The sequence below is a fragment of the Schistocerca cancellata genome, chromosome 11 (genome assembly GCF_023864275.1).
Source record: "Schistocerca cancellata isolate TAMUIC-IGC-003103 chromosome 11, iqSchCanc2.1, whole genome shotgun sequence".
Taxonomy (NCBI): domain Eukaryota; kingdom Metazoa; phylum Arthropoda; class Insecta; order Orthoptera; family Acrididae; genus Schistocerca; species Schistocerca cancellata.
Window position 1 is genome coordinate 54491928 of NC_064636.1, and position 19126 is coordinate 54511053.

Sequence of the window (19126 nt, forward strand, 5' to 3'; positions counted from 1 at the left end):
CGTTATAAGCAGCTTTCTGAGGTGAAAGGAACTCACTGTTTGTAATGAATTCTGACAAAATATGAGAGTGAATTAGTTTTTAGGTGTAATTTAGGAAGTTTTAATGGCAAGTAAATGAACACTTTGACGAGGGGACACTGTTATCTGTTTGTATCTTCTACACTGACTTTTGGATTTTTATGTGTTATGGAAGGGAGGTATTTGATTTGTCATTGGACAGATGGGTATTCAAAACTGCTCACAGATTCACTTCCATGACATTTTCCTTCATTTGGCATGTGTGTTTATGGTAAAGTGTAATAATCTTGATGTTTTGTGCAGGAGTCTTCCTCCAGAAGAGAAAGGAAGGAAGCTGATCGAGTCAGCTCGGGTGGGTGCAGTGCAAGAGCTGCGGGCACTGGTGGCAGCAGGGGCGGACGTGAATGCTTGGGACGAGGAGAAGAGGACTGCCCTGCAGTGGGCAGGAGTGGGTGGACACGTAGAGGCGGTGAGGTCTCTGCTGGAGGGTGGTGCCGAGGTAGGGATCAGGAATATAAGGCAGAACACGCCTCTTCATGCAGTTGCAGATACTGGCCATGCAGTTGTGATTAGGCTACTGACATCATATTCTGCAGACCCTAACGCCAGGGGTAATCTGGGGAGGACACCGCTGCACTGGGCAGCATACCGTGGTCATATTGAGGCAGCAGCTGCACTGCTGGAGGCAGGAGCCGACAAATGGGCCAGGGATGACAGTGGAGCCATCCCTCGTCATCTAGCCAGTGAGAATAGCCACCAGCAAATTGTTGATTTGCTGACATGAAGCTTGAAGTCTCACGGACATCTGCAGTAAAACAAGTAAAACTTTGCTGTACATCTTATCATTATTTTTAATATACAGAATAAAAGAAATTGATCATCATTCATTCCTACCCACCATTATGTAGTACGTATAAGTGGACTGGTAACACCTCTATGGGCTTGACAACAGGAAACATCTCTATCTAATGTAAGTAACCTTCCTTTTGAGAAAGCAGTCTGAACCACACCCAATGACAAACCTTTACAGAACTCAAAATTTGAAAACACTCGCTTCATTACCAATAAATTCCAGTTTTCTGTCCTCCCAGTGTGCGATGTCAAACAACTCACTGTAATCCAGCCATATGGTATCTTTGACAACTGCCAATATTTTGATAGATACACACCCAATTGTTTTCAACATACAAATGGCTATATATCAGAGGTTCTCAAAGAAGTTAATCTAGCTGTATCCCCATAAGTTGTTTGACCAAACCTCTACATAATTTGGTTACTGACAGGTAGAGATCGGAACATGTTAAACTAGTGTAAACTGCATCATACCCAGATTACTGCCACATAAGCTATATAGTTGGAATGCATCTGCATGGACTAAATTTACTTATCTCTACAATGCAGATGGTGCAATAATTTCTGTATCTAATTATAATACGACATTACTTGCAATATTAAACTTACACCATATTCTTATTCTATGGAATCATATAACCAGTGTACATTTCATAAAGGAGAAGTGGGCAATAATGTAAAATTGAAAGATCCTCACATGGGTGCAAAGCTACTATTATGAAAACATATTAATATCTGTCAGGTAATTATATCAATCTCACATTACAGAATGTAACAGCAAATGCTCCCACTTTCCACATTTTCCTTACTTAGATCTTCAGTGAATTTCCCTCAGCCTGGTGTCTTGTCAGTACTGTACCTGAGGATCCACCATGCAACCTGAATAACAACTCTAGCTGGGCAGGCGGTATTGCTAACGGCACCCTCACTGCCCCAGCTGGCAGTTTGCCCAGATGAAATGTACATCTGATGGAAGGATTACAAAACTACATATGTCACAAGAGACATGAATGGTCCTCGACTCTGAAGGAATAAAAGCCAATAATGCTTGTAATATCTTAGAAGATTACTATACACATAGACAGAAATTCTTAATTATCTAAAACAGATAAGATAACAATAGAACATCAAGTGATGTGGTGCAGTGGTTAGCACTCTGGACTTCAAAACCACATCCAGCCATCGTGATTAGATTTTCTGGGATATCCTTAAATTGCTTCAGGCAAATGCCAACTTCCTTCCCCATCCTTTCCTAATCCGATGGGAGCAATGACTTTGCTGTTTGATTCCCTCTCCCAAATCAATCAACCAACCAACAACAATAGAACCTTGTCTCTCTTGGAGATTGCCACTGACTACCAAATAGTAACCACAGCCCATATTACAACCTGCAACGTAGCTCTCATGGAAAGTTAAGAAATTTAGTATCTGAATTTTGAGATAGTTAAACAGGCTACAACGGAGTATAACCTAAAGATCGATTTTAAAATGAAATTTTCACTCTGCACTCTGTTGGTATGAAACTCACTGGCAAATTGAAACTGTGTGTCAGACTGACATACGAACTCAGGGCCTTTGCCTTTGGGTAAGAGGTGAGCTGCCCAAGCACGACTCATGGCCTGCCCTCACAGCTTTAGTTCTGCCAGTTTCTTAGGAGAGCTTCTGTGAGGTTTGGAAGGTAGGAGACTAGGTACTGGCAAAAGTAAAACAGTGAGGACGAGTTATGAGTCCTGTTTGAGTACCGCAGTCAGTGCAGCACTTGTCCATGAAATGCAAATATCCAAAATTCAAGTCTGCCTGGCACACAGTTTTAATCTACCATTAAGTTTCAAGACCGATATTGTTTACCATAAAACATTTTGAGAAGTGGCCAGAAGCAGTAAAACACACAGAAATAAAAGATTGTACTTGCAAGAAATAAAATCTCTATCTTCATAATATTGTCATGAATACATTTCTTCATCAAAATACAACTGTCCAAAAAACTGAAACTGTGCTTGAGTCAGGACATGGATTTACAGTCGTGAGCACAACAAGAGAAGACACATTTCTTAATTCTGCACACGAAATGTGGCACACATCAGGCAGAATCACGCAGGTGAGGCGATAGTGAAAATCATAGATGCATAGTAAATAAAATTTTGCTTCTCTGGCCCATAAATCAACTTAATAATTCTAACTGAACAGAGGTCTGAACGTGTGAAAAGCGACTTACTGTTAGCATTGGTCAGCAGCAATGTAGATATCTTTGCTGACTGATATTATACAGTTTCTCCGAGTTTAACTGAATGTTAAAGCAAAATATATTTTTCTCAATTTTTGTAAAAGATAAGCTATTCTGTATTGATGCTCGTAATGGCAGCTGCAGACAATGAGCCTTTCTTACTCCAGTGCCTCAATAAAGCTGCACTACTAATGTCATTCACACAGTAAGACATCAGCCAGTTTGAGATATTCACACAGTAAGACATCAGCCAGTTTGAGATATTCACACAGTAAGTCATCAGCCAGTTTGAGATCTTCATGAGAAGTTTTCATTCAAAAGTGGTTGCACAGTAGTTTTAGTGCAGATGATTTGGGTTATTTATGTGCAATATACACTTGGTACGTCGATATGACAGCAGTGGGTGCTTCTTATGGCATCAGCTATTTTGTGCTCTGAAGCTTCAACAAACAAACAAAATAGGACATTAAATAAAATTTTTACATGTGTTGATATAATCATTGAAAGAGTATCTTGAACAGAAGGGCCACATCTATGACAACCAGCAAGAATTCTGAATTCATCAAGCATGTACATTCCATCTCATGCTTTTTGCATATGAAACCCAAAAGCCATTAGTCAGGGCAGCCATGTGGATGCAGTATTTCTTAACTTGACTTCTAAAAAGGGTGAAGGGTTTGACTCACTGACATTAAATGTAATTTGTGACTGTAATGAGGCTTTCTGCGTCAGGAAGAAGCAGCATCTTGCCTTGGATGGAGGGTCATCAAAAGAAGTTGGTGTACACCGTGCAAGTCTGTCTGTACCCTTGGTGTTCATATTATATATTAATGACCTGGCAGGCAATAAAAAGAATGTGAGCATTTTTGTAGATGAGTTACCTGAATAGAAGTGCTGTGTGATAAAAAACACACACAGTTATTCATATCTTAATAAGAGTTAAAAGTGGTGCAGAGATTGACAGTCATGTTAAATGATGAGAAATGCTGTGCACTTCGCAAAATGTTTAACGTAGTATCCTATTTGAATCAGTTAGTGTCAACTGAAATCAGTCAACTCATAGAAATACCTAGGTGTAACTGTTTGTGGGGATGTAAAATGGAATGATGGTATATGCTCAGTTGTAGATAAAGAGGGTGGCAGACTTTGGTTCATATGTAGGATCTGGGGAAAGTGTTTATACCTATTTTGCATTTTTTTGGAATATTGCTATGTTATTAACAACACATGAAATAGACTTAATGAGGTATATTAAACATTTAGAAAAAAGAGCAGGGTAAATAGTCACAGGTTGGTTTGTTCTGCAAGAAAGTGTCACAAGAATGCTAAAAAAAAACCTGGAATGACAGATGCCTGAAGATATACAAATATCTTTCAAAAGAAAAAAAATTGAAAACTGACATTGAATGAGCATTATGGGAATATAGTACGAACCGCTACATAAGAGACAAGATTAGAATAATTACAGCATACATAGAGACAATAATGGTCATTCTTCTCTCTCTCCTCTGCATTTAGTACAAAGCAAGGCATCCTTTGCCATTTACTTCAGTGTTTTACAGAGTTTGGTTGTTGATACAGAAATGTTCAAAAGCACACCTGAGCAGTGTACAGTAAATGACAGTCTACTTGATATTAACATTGATTCATTTGTTTCGCAAATGGAAAAAATATTAACTGTATTGCTTCCGTATGAGGCATACTGTCCCTCTCATTATTGTCGACGTCCCAGTGCAGGAAAACTAAACAGCCAACAAAAATGTAGAACAGTTTACTTTCAATAACTTTGTTCTGCATTTATCCAGCAGAATTTTGTGAGAAGATTGTCTTCCTTCGAAATAGTCCCATTTAAGTTATCTCACAATGCTAGTTACACTTTCCACTACAAAATATTGTGCCGCTAAAGTCACTGGAACAAGTCTTAAAACTCATTCAATGTCTTGCATCATGCCAACAAAACACCTGTGCACTTGGGTAGTTCGCATGGTCCGCTGTATGTCAACTACTAAACAGATGCACTGCACTTCCACCTAATCTTCCCAACAAATGTGAATGTCCCATGCTGTTTAGATGCTGAAGCACTAGGTAACAGATAGCCTGACACTAACCTGCATACTCACAATGCTACCGTAATACTGACAGTTGTTAATGTGCAAGGTAGGAAATAAAGACATCAAAAAATGGAGGAAATATGCTAAACAATGGCACAGAGGATAGAAAAGAAAACATTTGGTGTGCCATTGTCAAAGGGAGATGTATGAGTGTTAACATGGGGCTTCCTTATGCTTTCTCTACTTGCGTTCACATGCCCTTGTATGTTCCACAAGTCCCTCCCTGGTCTTGGGTGACATACACTGTAGCTCAGTCAAAAAAAGGTGTAGAAAACACTGTGTAAGGTTGACCATTGGTGTACTCCAAGTTTGTTCTGTTCATCAAATCCAGTTTCACTAGCCAACTGAAGTAAGTACTATGAAAAGTAGCTGTAATATATTTTCACACAGTTTCCCAACTGGTGCCACCAAGTCCGTGCTGAAAGGTATGTACACTTTTCTAATTCCCACTCCACGTACAAATGTTTCGTTTAACACGTACAATGGAACACCCACCTTATAGGCAGCTATATTCACTTTTGTTCCACTAGAGACACCGAAAAATGCGCTATAACTCTATCCAGCCAAAGAGGGTCTCATTTGAAATTTAGTCACAGTGTAGTGAAGGTCACTTGCTTCGTCATGCCAATTTACTGAACAAAACTTGCTTCCATTCCACACCCACACCACCTTTCAGATGGATGGTGGAGGTAAGAGCACGTATTCACCTGCCTTACAGATTGATGTTCCTGAACTCGCATTATTGTGCCTCACAAGCAGATAATCCAACTAATTCTTTATAAGTTCTTTTACGTGACATTTTAAGTTACTTGAATTCACTAAAGCTTAAGTTAAGTCTTAGTGAGTTTGCTTAGAGGAATTAGGAGTGAGTAACTTTGCTCATAAAAATCGCAGCTACAATGTTATTCACTTTTAAGTATGGTTTGAGTTCGTTTTAGTGTCGTTTTCTGTCTTTGTAAACTACTACGCCCTCGAAATACATTTTCTGTAATCTACTTTACACAGTAGCAATTTTTATTTAATTTATTATGTTACATTAATTTTTAGCTTTGTTTCTTGGTTGTTCGCTGATTTGTGAAGATAGATTGCTACCCTTTTTACAACTATTTTCATTAAGCCTAGCCTATGTTGATCTCTAAGTCAGGCTGGTTTTTTAGGGTGCAATGGCTGGAAACATGCATTCAAATGTGTCTAACATGTGAAGAAAGAAAAATTATGCAGATGACAGAGATGTTTTTGGAAGACTCTGAAGTTGACTCCTGTAATTCAGATGCACCTGACGAAAACAATGTCACTTATAGAACACAACACAGGCTACGACATATACGAAAATGAGTATTTAGTATGAAAAGGATGCCACCATTTGAAAATGTCAGCAGTCTCAATTCTGATGATAATGTGCCAGATACGATAATCATGGAATGTAATCCTTTGAATGCACCAAATGTTGCAAATTCCTCTGATACTTTATCTTAGAGCACTGAAGTGGATCTGGCGGTTGTTCCAGTATTCCGAAAATATGTGAAGACTGCTAAACCTACTTGAGAATGTAGTAATAAAGTAATAGACGAAATCGATACAAGTAACACGAATCTGGTTTTATTCGTAATACTCTGAACAATAGCAGAAATAAGCTTCTCATGATTCTACACGTAACAAGACAAAAGAATCATACAGAAGGTGCAAGATAAGCGATACACAGGTCAACTGACGTGAGCAGAACAAAGTGAAAGAACATAGTGTGCGTGAGTTACCACTGCTCTGTGTGTGTATATACTGGTTAGTCCCCAGTAGACAGCACAGCGGAGACTGTGCCACGTGCATGTCTCCTACAGTCGGCCTCTGGTGGCTGGCCCATGGTATTACTATTGGCGCTTGATTTAAGTACCCACATACACACACACACACACACACACACACACACACACACACACACGCAAACACACACAGTGACTCTGCACTCAAATTCACACAGACTAGCAGTGGGGTATAGCACACATCTCCGTGATGTGAGAGGGTGCCCACACAATGGAGGAGATGCCAGAGGCCTGATGAGAGACACATCCATTGGATCTGAAGTCGCGACAGTCAGTGCCAACAGCAGGAGCGGAACAATGTGCCAAGCAGGCACGAGATGTAATTCTTCATACTTTCCCGGCGATCTGTTGACATCTTGGATATTCGGGAATGCAGCCGGATGTTCGTGTCGTTCTCGCACGATATTTCAACAGCGTGCCTCGCTGTCTTCTTCAGGTGCTACCTGAGACTGGACCTTGGGTCGATCGAGTCCAGTGTTTATGCCTGGGAGGAGCTGGGCGTTCCCTAATCGGTCCGCGCCATTGAGATTAAGGTCACAGACAATCTAATCAACCGTGACTCGGGATACCAAATCAGCACTGCCTGGAATCCAGCGCTTGAGCTTGTGAAAACTCAACGCAGGACACTCCGGGATTCTACAAGAAATAGAAGTGGAGACCGAGAGAACAGCCGTGAGACAAGGTGTCTGACATTGGAGACCAGATCTGACACACCCCAGATCATGAACTCGACTTCAGAAGACGGCCAGGCCGGGCGCGGACGGCGGAGGGAACACCAGCGACCAGAGAGGGACAATGTAGCCGCGTCTGGCGGGCGCGGACCTCAGACGGAACACACGACGCGGCGCGGACCGATTAGGGTGCGCCCAGCACGAAACAGAAGTGGAAATCATAGTAACGGTCAGGAGATAGAGTACCCAACATCTCAGACCAGGTCTGACACACCTCAGATGATAACCACATCAGTTGAGGACGGCCAGAACGGGCGCCGACGGCAGTCGGAACATCTGCGACTGGAGGGGTCCATTGAAGCCGAGTCTGGCGGGCGCGGACCACAGATGGAACTCTCGACCCGGCGCGGACCGATTACGGAACGCCCAGCTCCTCCCAGGCATAAATACTGGACTCGATCGACCCAAGGTCCAGTCTCAGGTAGCACCTGAAGAAGACAGCGAGGCACGCTGTTGAAATGTCGTGCGAGAACGACGCGAACATCCGGCTGGATTCCCGAATATCCAAGGCACAAGATGATAGGACCAGAACGCGTGGAGGCATGTCCAAGGGTAGTGGGCCTGCCGCCGAATGACAGCACTGCGGAGGAGGCTGCCATTACCCAGTGCAGGTCTCAGTGCACGGAAGTCTTGGCTGAACCCACTGGCAATGATGGCTGAGGCAAGGGGGCTGGTGGAGGTGGCGCAACTGGAACAGCAGGTGGCAACAATGGACTCGAAGCTGGAACCTCAGGGCGCCCCATGTCGGGGACAGCTGATATTACATGTGTGCCTCCACAGCAGGTGACGGGTTCGAGCTGGGGTGGGGTGGGGTGGGGGGGGAGCAGAACAGGCTGCAGCGATGGAGGCCACATCCACAAACTGATAGCTTCTGATGGCGACCAGGGTCGCAACTGATCAAGGAGGCATGCCACCAGCCCTTCAGCTATGTGGATGTCACAAAAAAGGCACCAGACTGCTCAGCTTCCCTATAGGCATGAAGTGATAGGTGCTCAGAAAACTGAGAAGGGCATCATCTGGTGAAAAAAATGTTTCAAATGGCTCTGAGCACTATGGGACTTAACTGCTGCGGTCATCAGCCCCCTAGAACTTAGAACTACTTGAACCTAACTAAGAACATCACACACATCCATAACCCGAGGCAGGATCCGAACCTGCGACCGTAGCGGTTGCGTGGTTCCAGACTGCAGCACCTAGAACCGCTCGGCCACACCGGTCGGCCAACTGGTGAAGATTCCACACAAACGGTTTCATTTGGCACTTGAACGTACACACTAGTCGTTTTACGTCACAGTTTGATCAAGAGTGCAGGCCGGTGTGGCCGTGCGGTTAAAGGCGCTTCAGTCTGGAACCGCGTGACCGCTACGGTCGCAGGTTCGAATCCTGCCTCGGGCATGGATGTGTGTGATGTCCTTAGTTAGGTTTAAGTAGTTCTAAGTTCTAGGGGACTGATGACCACAGATGTTAAGTCCCATAGCGCTCAGAGCCATTTGAACCATTTTTTTTTTTTTTGATCAAGAGCGGAAGTGGAGCCATAATATTCCAAGATGCTACTCCAGGCAGGTGTAAAATAAATGTGCGCAACGAAAAATAATAAACTCTAAAATGAAGATTTGGCCCTGTCTGATTACTCCCTGAATCAGATCTCAGGATCTCTTAATGGACTTTAACATACACTCCTGGAAATGGAAAAAAGAACACATTGACACCGGTGTGTCAGACCCACCATACTTGCTCCGGACACTGCGAGAGGGCTGTACAAGCAATGATCACACGCACGGCACAGCGGACACACCAGGAACCGCGGTGTTGGCCGTCGAATGGCGCTAGCTGCGCAGCATTTGTGCACCGCCGCCGTCAGTGTCAGCCAGTTTGCCGTGGCATACGGAGCTCCATCGCAGTCTTTAACACTGGTAGCATGCCGCGACAGCGTGGACGTGAACCGTATGTGCAGTTGACGGACTTTGAGCGAGGGCGTATAGTGGGCATGCGGGAGGCCGGGTGGACGTACCGCCGAATTGCTCAACACGTGGGGCGTGAGGTCTCCACAGTACATCGATGTTGTCGCCAGTGGTCGACGGAAGGTGCACGTGCCCGTCGACCTGGGACCGGACCGCAGCGACGCACGGATGCACGCCAAGACCGTAGGATCCTACGCAGTGCCGTAGGGGACCGCACCGCCACTTCCCAGCAAATTAGGGACACTGTTGCTCCTGGGGTATCGGCGAGGACCATTCGCAACCGTCTCCATGAAGCTGGGCTACGGTCCCGCACACCGTTAGGCCGTCTTCCGCTCACGCCCCAACATCGTGCAGCCCGCCTCCAGTGGTGTCGCGACAGGCGTGAATGGAGGGACGAATGGTGACGTGTCGTCTTCAGCGATGAGCGTCGCTTCTGCTTTGGTGCCAATGATGGTCGTATGCGTGTTTGGCGCCGTGCAGGTGAGCGCCACAATCAGGACTGCATACGACCGAGGCACACAGGGCCAACACCCGGCATCATGGTGTGGGGAGCGATCTCCTACACTGGCCGTACACCACTGGTGATCGTCGAGGGGACACTGAATAGTGCACGGTACATCGAAACCGTCATCGAACCCATCGTTCTACCATTCCTAGACCGGCAAGGGAACTTGCTGTTCCAAAAGGACAATGCATGTCCGCATGTATCCCGTGCCACCCAACGTGCTCTAGAAGGTGTAAGTCAACTACCCTGGCCAGCAAGATCTCCGGATCTGTCCCCCATTGAGCATGTTTGGGACTGGATGAAGCGTCGTCTCACGCGGTCTGCACGTCCAGCACGAACGCTGGTCCAACTGAGGCGCCAGGTGGAAATGGCATGGCAAGCCGTTCCACAGGACTACATCCAGCATCTCTACGATCGTCTCCATGGGAGAATAGCAGCCTGCATTGCTGCGAAAGGTGGATATACACTGTACTAGTGCCGACATTGTGCATGCTCTGTTGCCTGTGTCTATGTGCCTGTGGTTCTGTCAGTGTGATCATGTGATGTATCTGACCCCAGGAATGTGTCAATAAAGTTTCCCCTTCCTGGGGCAATGAATTCACGGTGTTCTTATTTCAATTTCCAGGAGTGTATAAATTACAACCTAAACATAAATGTTGAAGGCAACTAATCCTACAAAATGGTAAACGTTGTCCCTGCTTATATATTTATTGTAGCTTAAAAAAAGCCTTTATATTTCAAAGTTTACATTTCCTGAGCAAAATTACTAATCAATTGCCAAACTCTGCCCCTTATTATGACTGTGCGATCTAATATCAATAACACAAAATGACTGACATCATCCACATACTGAACACTAGAAGACACTACTTTCAAAGATGATCTATGGTGGTGTGGAATATCAGTGGAAATAAACCAACGTGATCACAGTTGTTTAGCTTTTATAACCCTAGTAAGCTGAAGAAATTTGCGATATCACTGTCTGCATCCGGTGCATCAAAGTGATGGTTCTCGTACTTGTCTGCTGTGTTAGAAGAACTCCAGCCACAAATAAACTCTTTCAAATAATAGGACGGCAGAAGGCTATACTATAATACTGTCTGCTCCTCTCTGTGTTCTACAAACAAGAAGCACCAACTCTCAGCCCCAAGGACGGAGTTCAGATAATGTCTCAACATAAGCATAGGCAGAGAAAGTGCATTCAATTACTGAATGCTGCATACTCAACGACGACTTCCAACCCAGAGGTGAAGTCTACAATCGTATAGGTTCCCAACAGTACAGTGCCTAACTGTTCTAACTATAAACAATACAGGAAGCAGGAAGTCTGTCTGTATCAACAAAGCTAATACCGAGTGACCGTCACGCACGGACATTCAGAACGGAAGACCATGTCTCTCTACTGCTGGCTTCCCAGGAAGGCTCAGCTCCCCACCATTGTTATTCCGAAACGAATCACATTCCCGAAACGACGGAATATTCTCCCGCTCTACAGATTCTTCCAAACGCCGACCAAACATATTTTAGTCTTTTGTCGTCCAGCGCTGAAAATTTGCCAGGAAAAACCTATACTCGTACAATGGTACGCTTCTGAGTAAAAATCCTTGGAAATAACACATGTGTGTGGTTTCCGAGGTGCCGCTTCTTCATTCCTCTCACCTGGGTCCAAGATTTTCCTTCGGGTTCAGCTACAACACTGGCCGGTCGCGACTCTATTGTGATCCAGCGCTTAGGTGCTATGACATCCGTCTTGCTATTTCCTGTGTTTAAGCAGGACCGTCACACCTGTGTGGGCCTTCCACCCAGAACTTCAGTTCCGCCAGCAGTTTCATTTCCACTGGTGTTCCAACCCCTACTAGTATGGGCAATCATTAATTACGCTGTTTTATAATAAAGACATGCCATCACCTTTCATTCAATAAGAATTAACAATTATTTACAAGACGTACGTGACAATGTTAGTTTGCTTTACATATTCATATATATGATGTACAGCCTATCACATGATACCTAATTGTATTTGTAGATCAAGGCAAAGTATGTGGATGAGTGCTTATAAGGTGCTAAATTATAGGATGCGCTAATTCTTACAGTATTATCTTATCCAGTATAAAATCATATGACCATCCATTGTCTGTACAAGCGAAGTAATAAGAATACTGAACCGTATCATCTTTATCTTTGGCTAGGTGTGGTGTGTCGTCTTCCGGAGCCTTGGCTTTGCTCTGCCGCGATTGGTCAGTTTGCTTTTAAATTTCGGAGGGCACCGCGTTCTGGAGAGAGTCCTGCATGACCGAGTAGGCGAGCACAAAATACGAGATGGGGCGAGCACACCCTAGCTGGATAGGCTGCCCGCAGTAGTTCTAGTGACCGAGCATAGAAGACGTGACCGGATACGTAGCACGTAACTGCAAACACATTATAATGTCATTATTCGTGTGAGACTGCAGCCAGTACAAGCTCCTCATTTGTGGTGTCTCTCTCTCTGTAATCATGCTGCGCGAGGAAGCCAGTGCAGTAAGACGTAAGATTGAAACCAATGCTTACACATTGAAGAAACGGGAGGGTCTAAAAAGTCAAGTATGGAGTACATTTCTGTTGGTTGCAGACGAAAACAGTGCATCTAATGGGTACGTATCAAGCATAAACTGTTCAACATTATTGTGTTTCGAGTCGGGAACCACTCATCTAAAGAAACATAGTTGCAAGAAACCTCACAAAGCTACAGCTCCTTGAGGGATACCGGCAATAATAAAAAATACACTCCTGGAAATTGAAATAAGAACACCGTGAATTCATTGTCCCAGGAAGGGGAAACTTTATTGACACATTCCTGGGGTCAGATACATCACATGATCACACTGACAGAACCACAGGCACATAGACACAGGCAACAGAGCATGCACAATGTCGGCACTAGTACAGTGTATATCCACCTTTCGCAGCAATGCAGGCTGCTATTCTCCCATGGAGACGATCGTAGAGATGCTGGATGTAGTCCTGTGGAACGGCTTGCCATGCCATTTCCACCTGGCGCCTCAGTTGGACCAGCGTTCGTGCTGGACGTGCAGACCGCGTGAGACGACGCTTCACCCAGTCCCAAACATGCTCAATGGGGGACAGATCCGGAGATCTTGCTGGCCAGGGTAGTTGACTTACACCTTCTAGAGCACGTTGGGTGGCACGGGATACATGCGGACGTGCATTGTCCTGTTGGAACAGCAAGTTCCCTTGCCGGTCTAGGAATGGTAGAACGATGGGTTCGATGACGGTTTGGATGTACCGTGCACTATTCAGTGTCCCCTCGACGATCACCAGTGGTGTACGGCCAGTGTAGGAGATTGCTCCCCACACCATGATGCCGGGTGTTGGCCCTGTGTGCCTCGGTCGTATGCAGTCCTGATTGTGGCGCTCACCTGCACGGCGCCAAACACGCATACGACCATCATTGGCACCGAGGCAGAAGCGACTCTCATCGCTGAAGATGACACGTCTCCATTCGTCCCTCCATTCACGCCTATCGCGACACCACTGGAGGCGGGCTGCACGATGTTGGGGCGTGAGCGGAAGACGGCCTAACGGTGTGCGGGACCGTAGCCCAGCTTCGTGGAGACGGTTGCGAATGGTCCTCGCCGATACCCCAGGAGCAACAGTGTCCCTAATTTGCTGGGAAGTGGCGGTGCGGTCCCCTACGTCACTGTGTAGGATCCTACGGTCTTGGCGTGCATCCGTGCGTCGCTGCGGTCCGGTCCCAGGTCGACGGGCACGTGCACCTTCCGCCGACCACTGGCGACAACATCGATGTACTGTGGAGACCTCACGCCCCACGTGTTGAGCAATTCGGCGGTACGTCCACCCGGCCTCCCGCATGCCCACTATACGCCCTCGCTCAAAGTCCGTCAACTGCACATACGGTTCACGTCCACGCTGTCGCGGCATGCTACCAGTGTTGAAGACTGCGATGGAGCTCCGTATGCCACGGCAAACTGGTTGACACTGACGGCGGCGGTGCACAAATGCTGCGCAGCTAGCGCCATTCGACGGCCAACACCGCGGTTCCTGGTGTGTCCGCTGTGCCGTGCGTGTGATCATTGCTTGTACAGCCCTCTCGCAGTGTCCGGAGCAAGTATGGTGGGTCTGACACACCGGTGTCAATGTGTTCTTTTTTCCATTTCCATGAGTGTAGTACTACAGCAAAGTGTCTTGCAATATGTGCTAAAGATATCAGTCCTTTTAATGCTGTTTCCGGTGAAGGTTTCAGACAACTAGGCCAAGAATTAATACATCTAGGTGGACATTATGGAAAAGTTAACGTGGCAGATGTCATGCCACATCCCTCTACTATAAGCAGACATGTCAAAGAACAAGCTGATGCAATAAGAAACAGCATACTCCCTTCTGTTATTGCGGAAGTTATTAATAAAACATGTGCTATGACAGTTCATATGTAGAGTGATTCGTGTAATCAGGTGCACTATTTGACGCTTACAACACATTACATTAACACAGACTGGTCTCTTGTGAACAATGTTTCATTTACAACAAAATTCCTGGACGTTAAGAGGACGGGAGTAAATATTATGAAAGAAATTGAAGACAGGATGGCTGATTGGGACATTTCGCCTGATATGTCGCACAGTTTTCTTTTTGTCTCCGACCAGGGTGCCAATGTAATAAAGGCTTTGGTATATCACGAAAGGATTCCTTGTGCTGCTCATTCTACAAACACAGCACTCAGCCATACTTTCAATGAAGATAACTTCTTGTTAAATCATGCCCCGAACATCGCATCAACAGTAAATACTGCAAAAAAAATGGCTCTGAGCCATATGGGACTTAACATCTGAGGTCATCAGTCCCCTAGAACTTAGAACTACTTAAACCTAACTAACCGAAGGACATCACATACATCCATGCCCGAGGCAGGATTCGAACCTGCGACCGTAGCGGTCGCGCGTTTCCAGACTGAAGCGCCTTTAACCGCGTGGCCAGTAAATACTGCAAAATACATTAAGAAAAGTGGCCTCTGCTCGTCTTTGAAATCATCGTTGAAACAAGAGGTCTGCACACGCTGGACTATGCTGGAATCCTTACACATTCAGTAGAACGAAGTTGCTGCTTTGCTGACGGAAAAGGACTCCGCTTACAGAGTGCAAGGATATGATAATGAGCTTGCAGGAAAAATTGCGCATTTTCTGAGACCATTTAAAAAGGCCACAGATGAATTAGAAGGCGAAAAAGAACCGACAATCGAGTTAGTTCTTCTTTGGTTTCACAAACTGCAACAAATTTGCAGTGTCAATGACACTGACTGTCAGGTGAGTGATAACTGCAGTTAAAAGCACTGTTTCATTATGATACGCTACATATTGATAAGTAACTAGCATAATTGACGTGTAGTAACAGATATGTATTTTTTAACAGGAGGTACAAAGAATTAAAAATCGAGCCTTGACTTTTGTTTGTGAGAAGATTGTGATCACTTTCAGACATAAAATTGCTACTTTTCTTTGGCCGTCTTTCTGTGATCTTAATGTGCTTGAAATAAATGAAAAGCTGAGAATCCTTAGCAATGTGCGACAAATATGTGCTACTTACGCAGGTACAACATGCAATCATTAACGTAATCGTTTTTTCATAGTTAGTGGATGGTGTATTACAGAGAAACGGGAATGTTATAATTCGTATAATATTTCATTAACGTAAAACACCTCGTTTTTACGGGAACGTTTCGATGATTTCCACATCAGTACTGTATTACTTGTTTCTTTTGTTTATTATCATAGATCCTTCAAGTACTTTGTCATCACGACCCAGAAAGAGACATCGTTTCAAGGAATGGAGGAACAACAGATCATCTGCAGCAGATGATGTAGATCTCTGCATTTTAATGCACCCCGGAGATGATGATGATGATGATATCTTAAAGTGGTGGAGCAGACATGAAACAGATCTGCCAGGCCTGGCTGCAGTTGCAAGACGTATTTTATGTATCCCAGCAACAAGCGCACCTAGTGAAAGATGCTTTAGTAAAGCCGGCATGTTACTAAAATATGGCCACGCCAATTAAATCCGGAGCGCGTTAGTGATTTACTGGTGATCAACAATAAAAATAATTTTGTTTCTGTTACAAACAAATGAAAAGTATGACAAGTTACGTCTGTAAATGTTTAATGTTCTTTGTACGCTTTCTTTATGATGATGGTTGTCTTCTAGATTACGGGAACAGCACTTATTTAATGTTTGCATTAATGAAAGGAAAAATATATCTTCTGTTTGGAAATGAGACTCGTCTTGTGTCCGCAGTTGTATTGAAATATCATTTAACTTTCCAAGTGCTTTATGAATTTAGCTGTGTCAAGTACGCGGTCTTGGAAACGAAACTTTTGTATTAAAAGAGAGAGAGAGAGAGACAAATACATTGTGTGTGTGTGTGTGTGTGTGTGTGTGTGAGAGAGAGAGAGAGAGAGAGAGAGAGAGAGAGAGAGACAGACAGACAGACAGAGAAGCGTTGTATTTGTACAGTACAGGGCTATTACAAATGATTGAAGCGATTTCATAAATTCACTGTAGCTCCATTCATTGACATATGGTCACGACACACTACAGATACGTAGAAAAACTCATAAAGTTTTGTTCGGCTGAAGCCGCACTTCAGGTTTCTGCCGCCAAAGCGCTCGAGAGCGCAGTGAGACAAAATGGCGACAGGAGCCGAGAATGCGTATGTCGTGCTCGAAATGCACTCACATCAGTCAGTCATAACAGTGCAACGACACTTCAGGACGAAGTTCAACAAAGATCCACCAACTGCTAACTCCATTCGGCGATGGTATGCGCAGTTTAAAGCTTCTGGATGCCTCTGTAAGGGGAAATCAAACGGGTCGGCCTGCAGTGAGCGAAGAAACGGTCGAACGCGTGCGGGCAACAAGTTTCACGCGTAGCACCGAGCGAGGTGGCGCAGTGGTTAGCACACTGGACTCGCATTCGGAAGGACGACGGTTCAATCCCGTCTCCGGCCATCCTGATTTAGGTTTTCCGTGATTTCCCTAAATCGCTTCCGGCAAATGCCGGGATGGTTCCTTTGAAAGGGCACGGCCGATTTCCTTCCCCATCCTTCCCTCACCCGAGCTTGCGCTCCGTCTCTAATGACCTCGTTGTCGACGGGACGTTAAACACTAATCTCCTCCTCTCCTCCTTCTTCACGCGTAGCCCGCGGAAGTCAACGAATAAAGCAAGCAGGGAGCTAAACGTACCACAGCCGACGGTTTGGAAAATCTTACGGAAAAGGCTAAAGCAGAAGCCTTACCGTTTACAATTGCCACAAGCCCTGACACCCGATGACAAAGTCAAACGCTTTGAATTTTCGGCGCGGTTGCAACAGCTCACGGAAGAGGATGCGTTCAGTGCGAAACTTGTTTTCAGTGATGAAGCAACATTTTTTCTTAATGGTGAAGTGAACAGACACAATGTGCGAATCTGGGCGGTAGAGAATCCTCACGCATTCGTGCAGCAAATTCGCAATTCACCAAAAGTTAACGTGTTTTGTGCAATCTCGCGGTTTAAAGTTTACGGCCCCCTTTTCTTCTGCGAAAAAAACGTTACAGGACACGTGTGTCTGGACATGCTGGAAAAATTGGCTCATGCCACAACTGGAGACCGACAGCGCCGACTTCATCTTTCAACAGGATGGTGCTCCACCGCACATCCATCACGATGTTCGGCGTGTCTTAAACAGGAGATAGGAAAACCGATGGATCGGTCGTGGTGGAGATCACGATCAGCAATTCGTGTCACGGCCTCCACGCTCTTCCGACTTAACCCCGTGCGATTTCTTTCTGTGGGGGTATGTGAAAGATTCAGTGTTTAAACCTCCTCTACCGAGAAACGTTCCAGAACTGCGAGCTCGCATCAACGGTGCTTTCGAACTCATTGATGGGGACATGCTGCGCCGAGTGTGAGAGGAACTCGATTATCAGCTTGATGTCTGCCGAATCACTAAAGGGGCACATATCGAACATTTGTGAATGCCTAAAAAAACTTTGAGTTTTTGTATGTGTGTGCAAATCATTGCGAAAATATCTCAAATAATAAAGTTATTGTAGAGCTGTGAAATCGCTTCAATCATTTGTAATAACCCTGTACAGTGCAGCGAGCCGTGGCTAGGCGAGGTGAGCCGTCAGCGGTGACCGGTCATGCTAGGTTACCCGCGTGTCCGGAATCCGGACAACAGACATGGGGCGAGTAGGTGACCGAGCCGAGTCGTGTGGGGCCGGACACGAGCGGCTCGGTCCACCACCACCTAAAAGGTGGTGGTGCTCGGTCCCCCTGTCAACAGGCCAGCCGTGACGGGTTAAACATTGAGCGTTGCAGCACTCTACTGCTGACGACGACAGTATCGAGTGCTGCTGCCGGAGTGAGACGGGGAATTTTGTTTCCGGTTGTGTGGCAGCGCAATGTTGCGGGAAAGGTGGTATAACTTCCTGTGAACGCACGTGACTGCTACGAGCGTGTGTACCCGGGACGGCGGCAGTCGTTCTGGATGGGCTGTGTGATAAGGAAGCTCGGCATGGCAACTGTTGACGCGGCGTGTCCCCTTTGGTATGGCGGAACTGGGTCGATCATGGAGGTAAGAATAGAGGGAGACGCCGTGAACGTCACAGCTGCGAAGCCATGTGAAGCCGAGGGTAGCCATCTCAATCCGACCAAAACATTGCTGCTGTAAGCTTGTGTGCATAGGCTTGTCGCTCGCTTTTGGAAGGATTTTGCGCTATTATGGTGACTTGTGTGGTGTTCGGATGTACGAATCGTTCTGATTTTGATGCGAAATCGAAGGGAATAACATTTCATGTGAAAGTTGTCTCGTTAAGTGTGATTTTACAACTTCATTGTGAACGAACGTGTGCTACA

At 45.3% G+C, this 19126-nt stretch overlaps 1 protein-coding gene across 1 annotated transcript in view; it reads left to right on the forward strand.

The window, feature by feature from the left end:
• Nucleotides 1-881, forward strand: part of LOC126108902 (ankyrin-2-like) — an 83999-nt gene extending 83118 nt beyond the window's left edge. Inside the window, exon 4 of the mRNA XM_049914269.1 lies at nt 322-881. Within this exon, the coding sequence (XP_049770226.1) occupies nt 322-802 (481 nt within the window). The 3' untranslated portion in view covers nt 803-881. The remainder of the gene's footprint in view (nt 1-321) is intronic.
• The last annotated feature ends 18245 nt before the right edge of the window (nt 882-19126 follow it).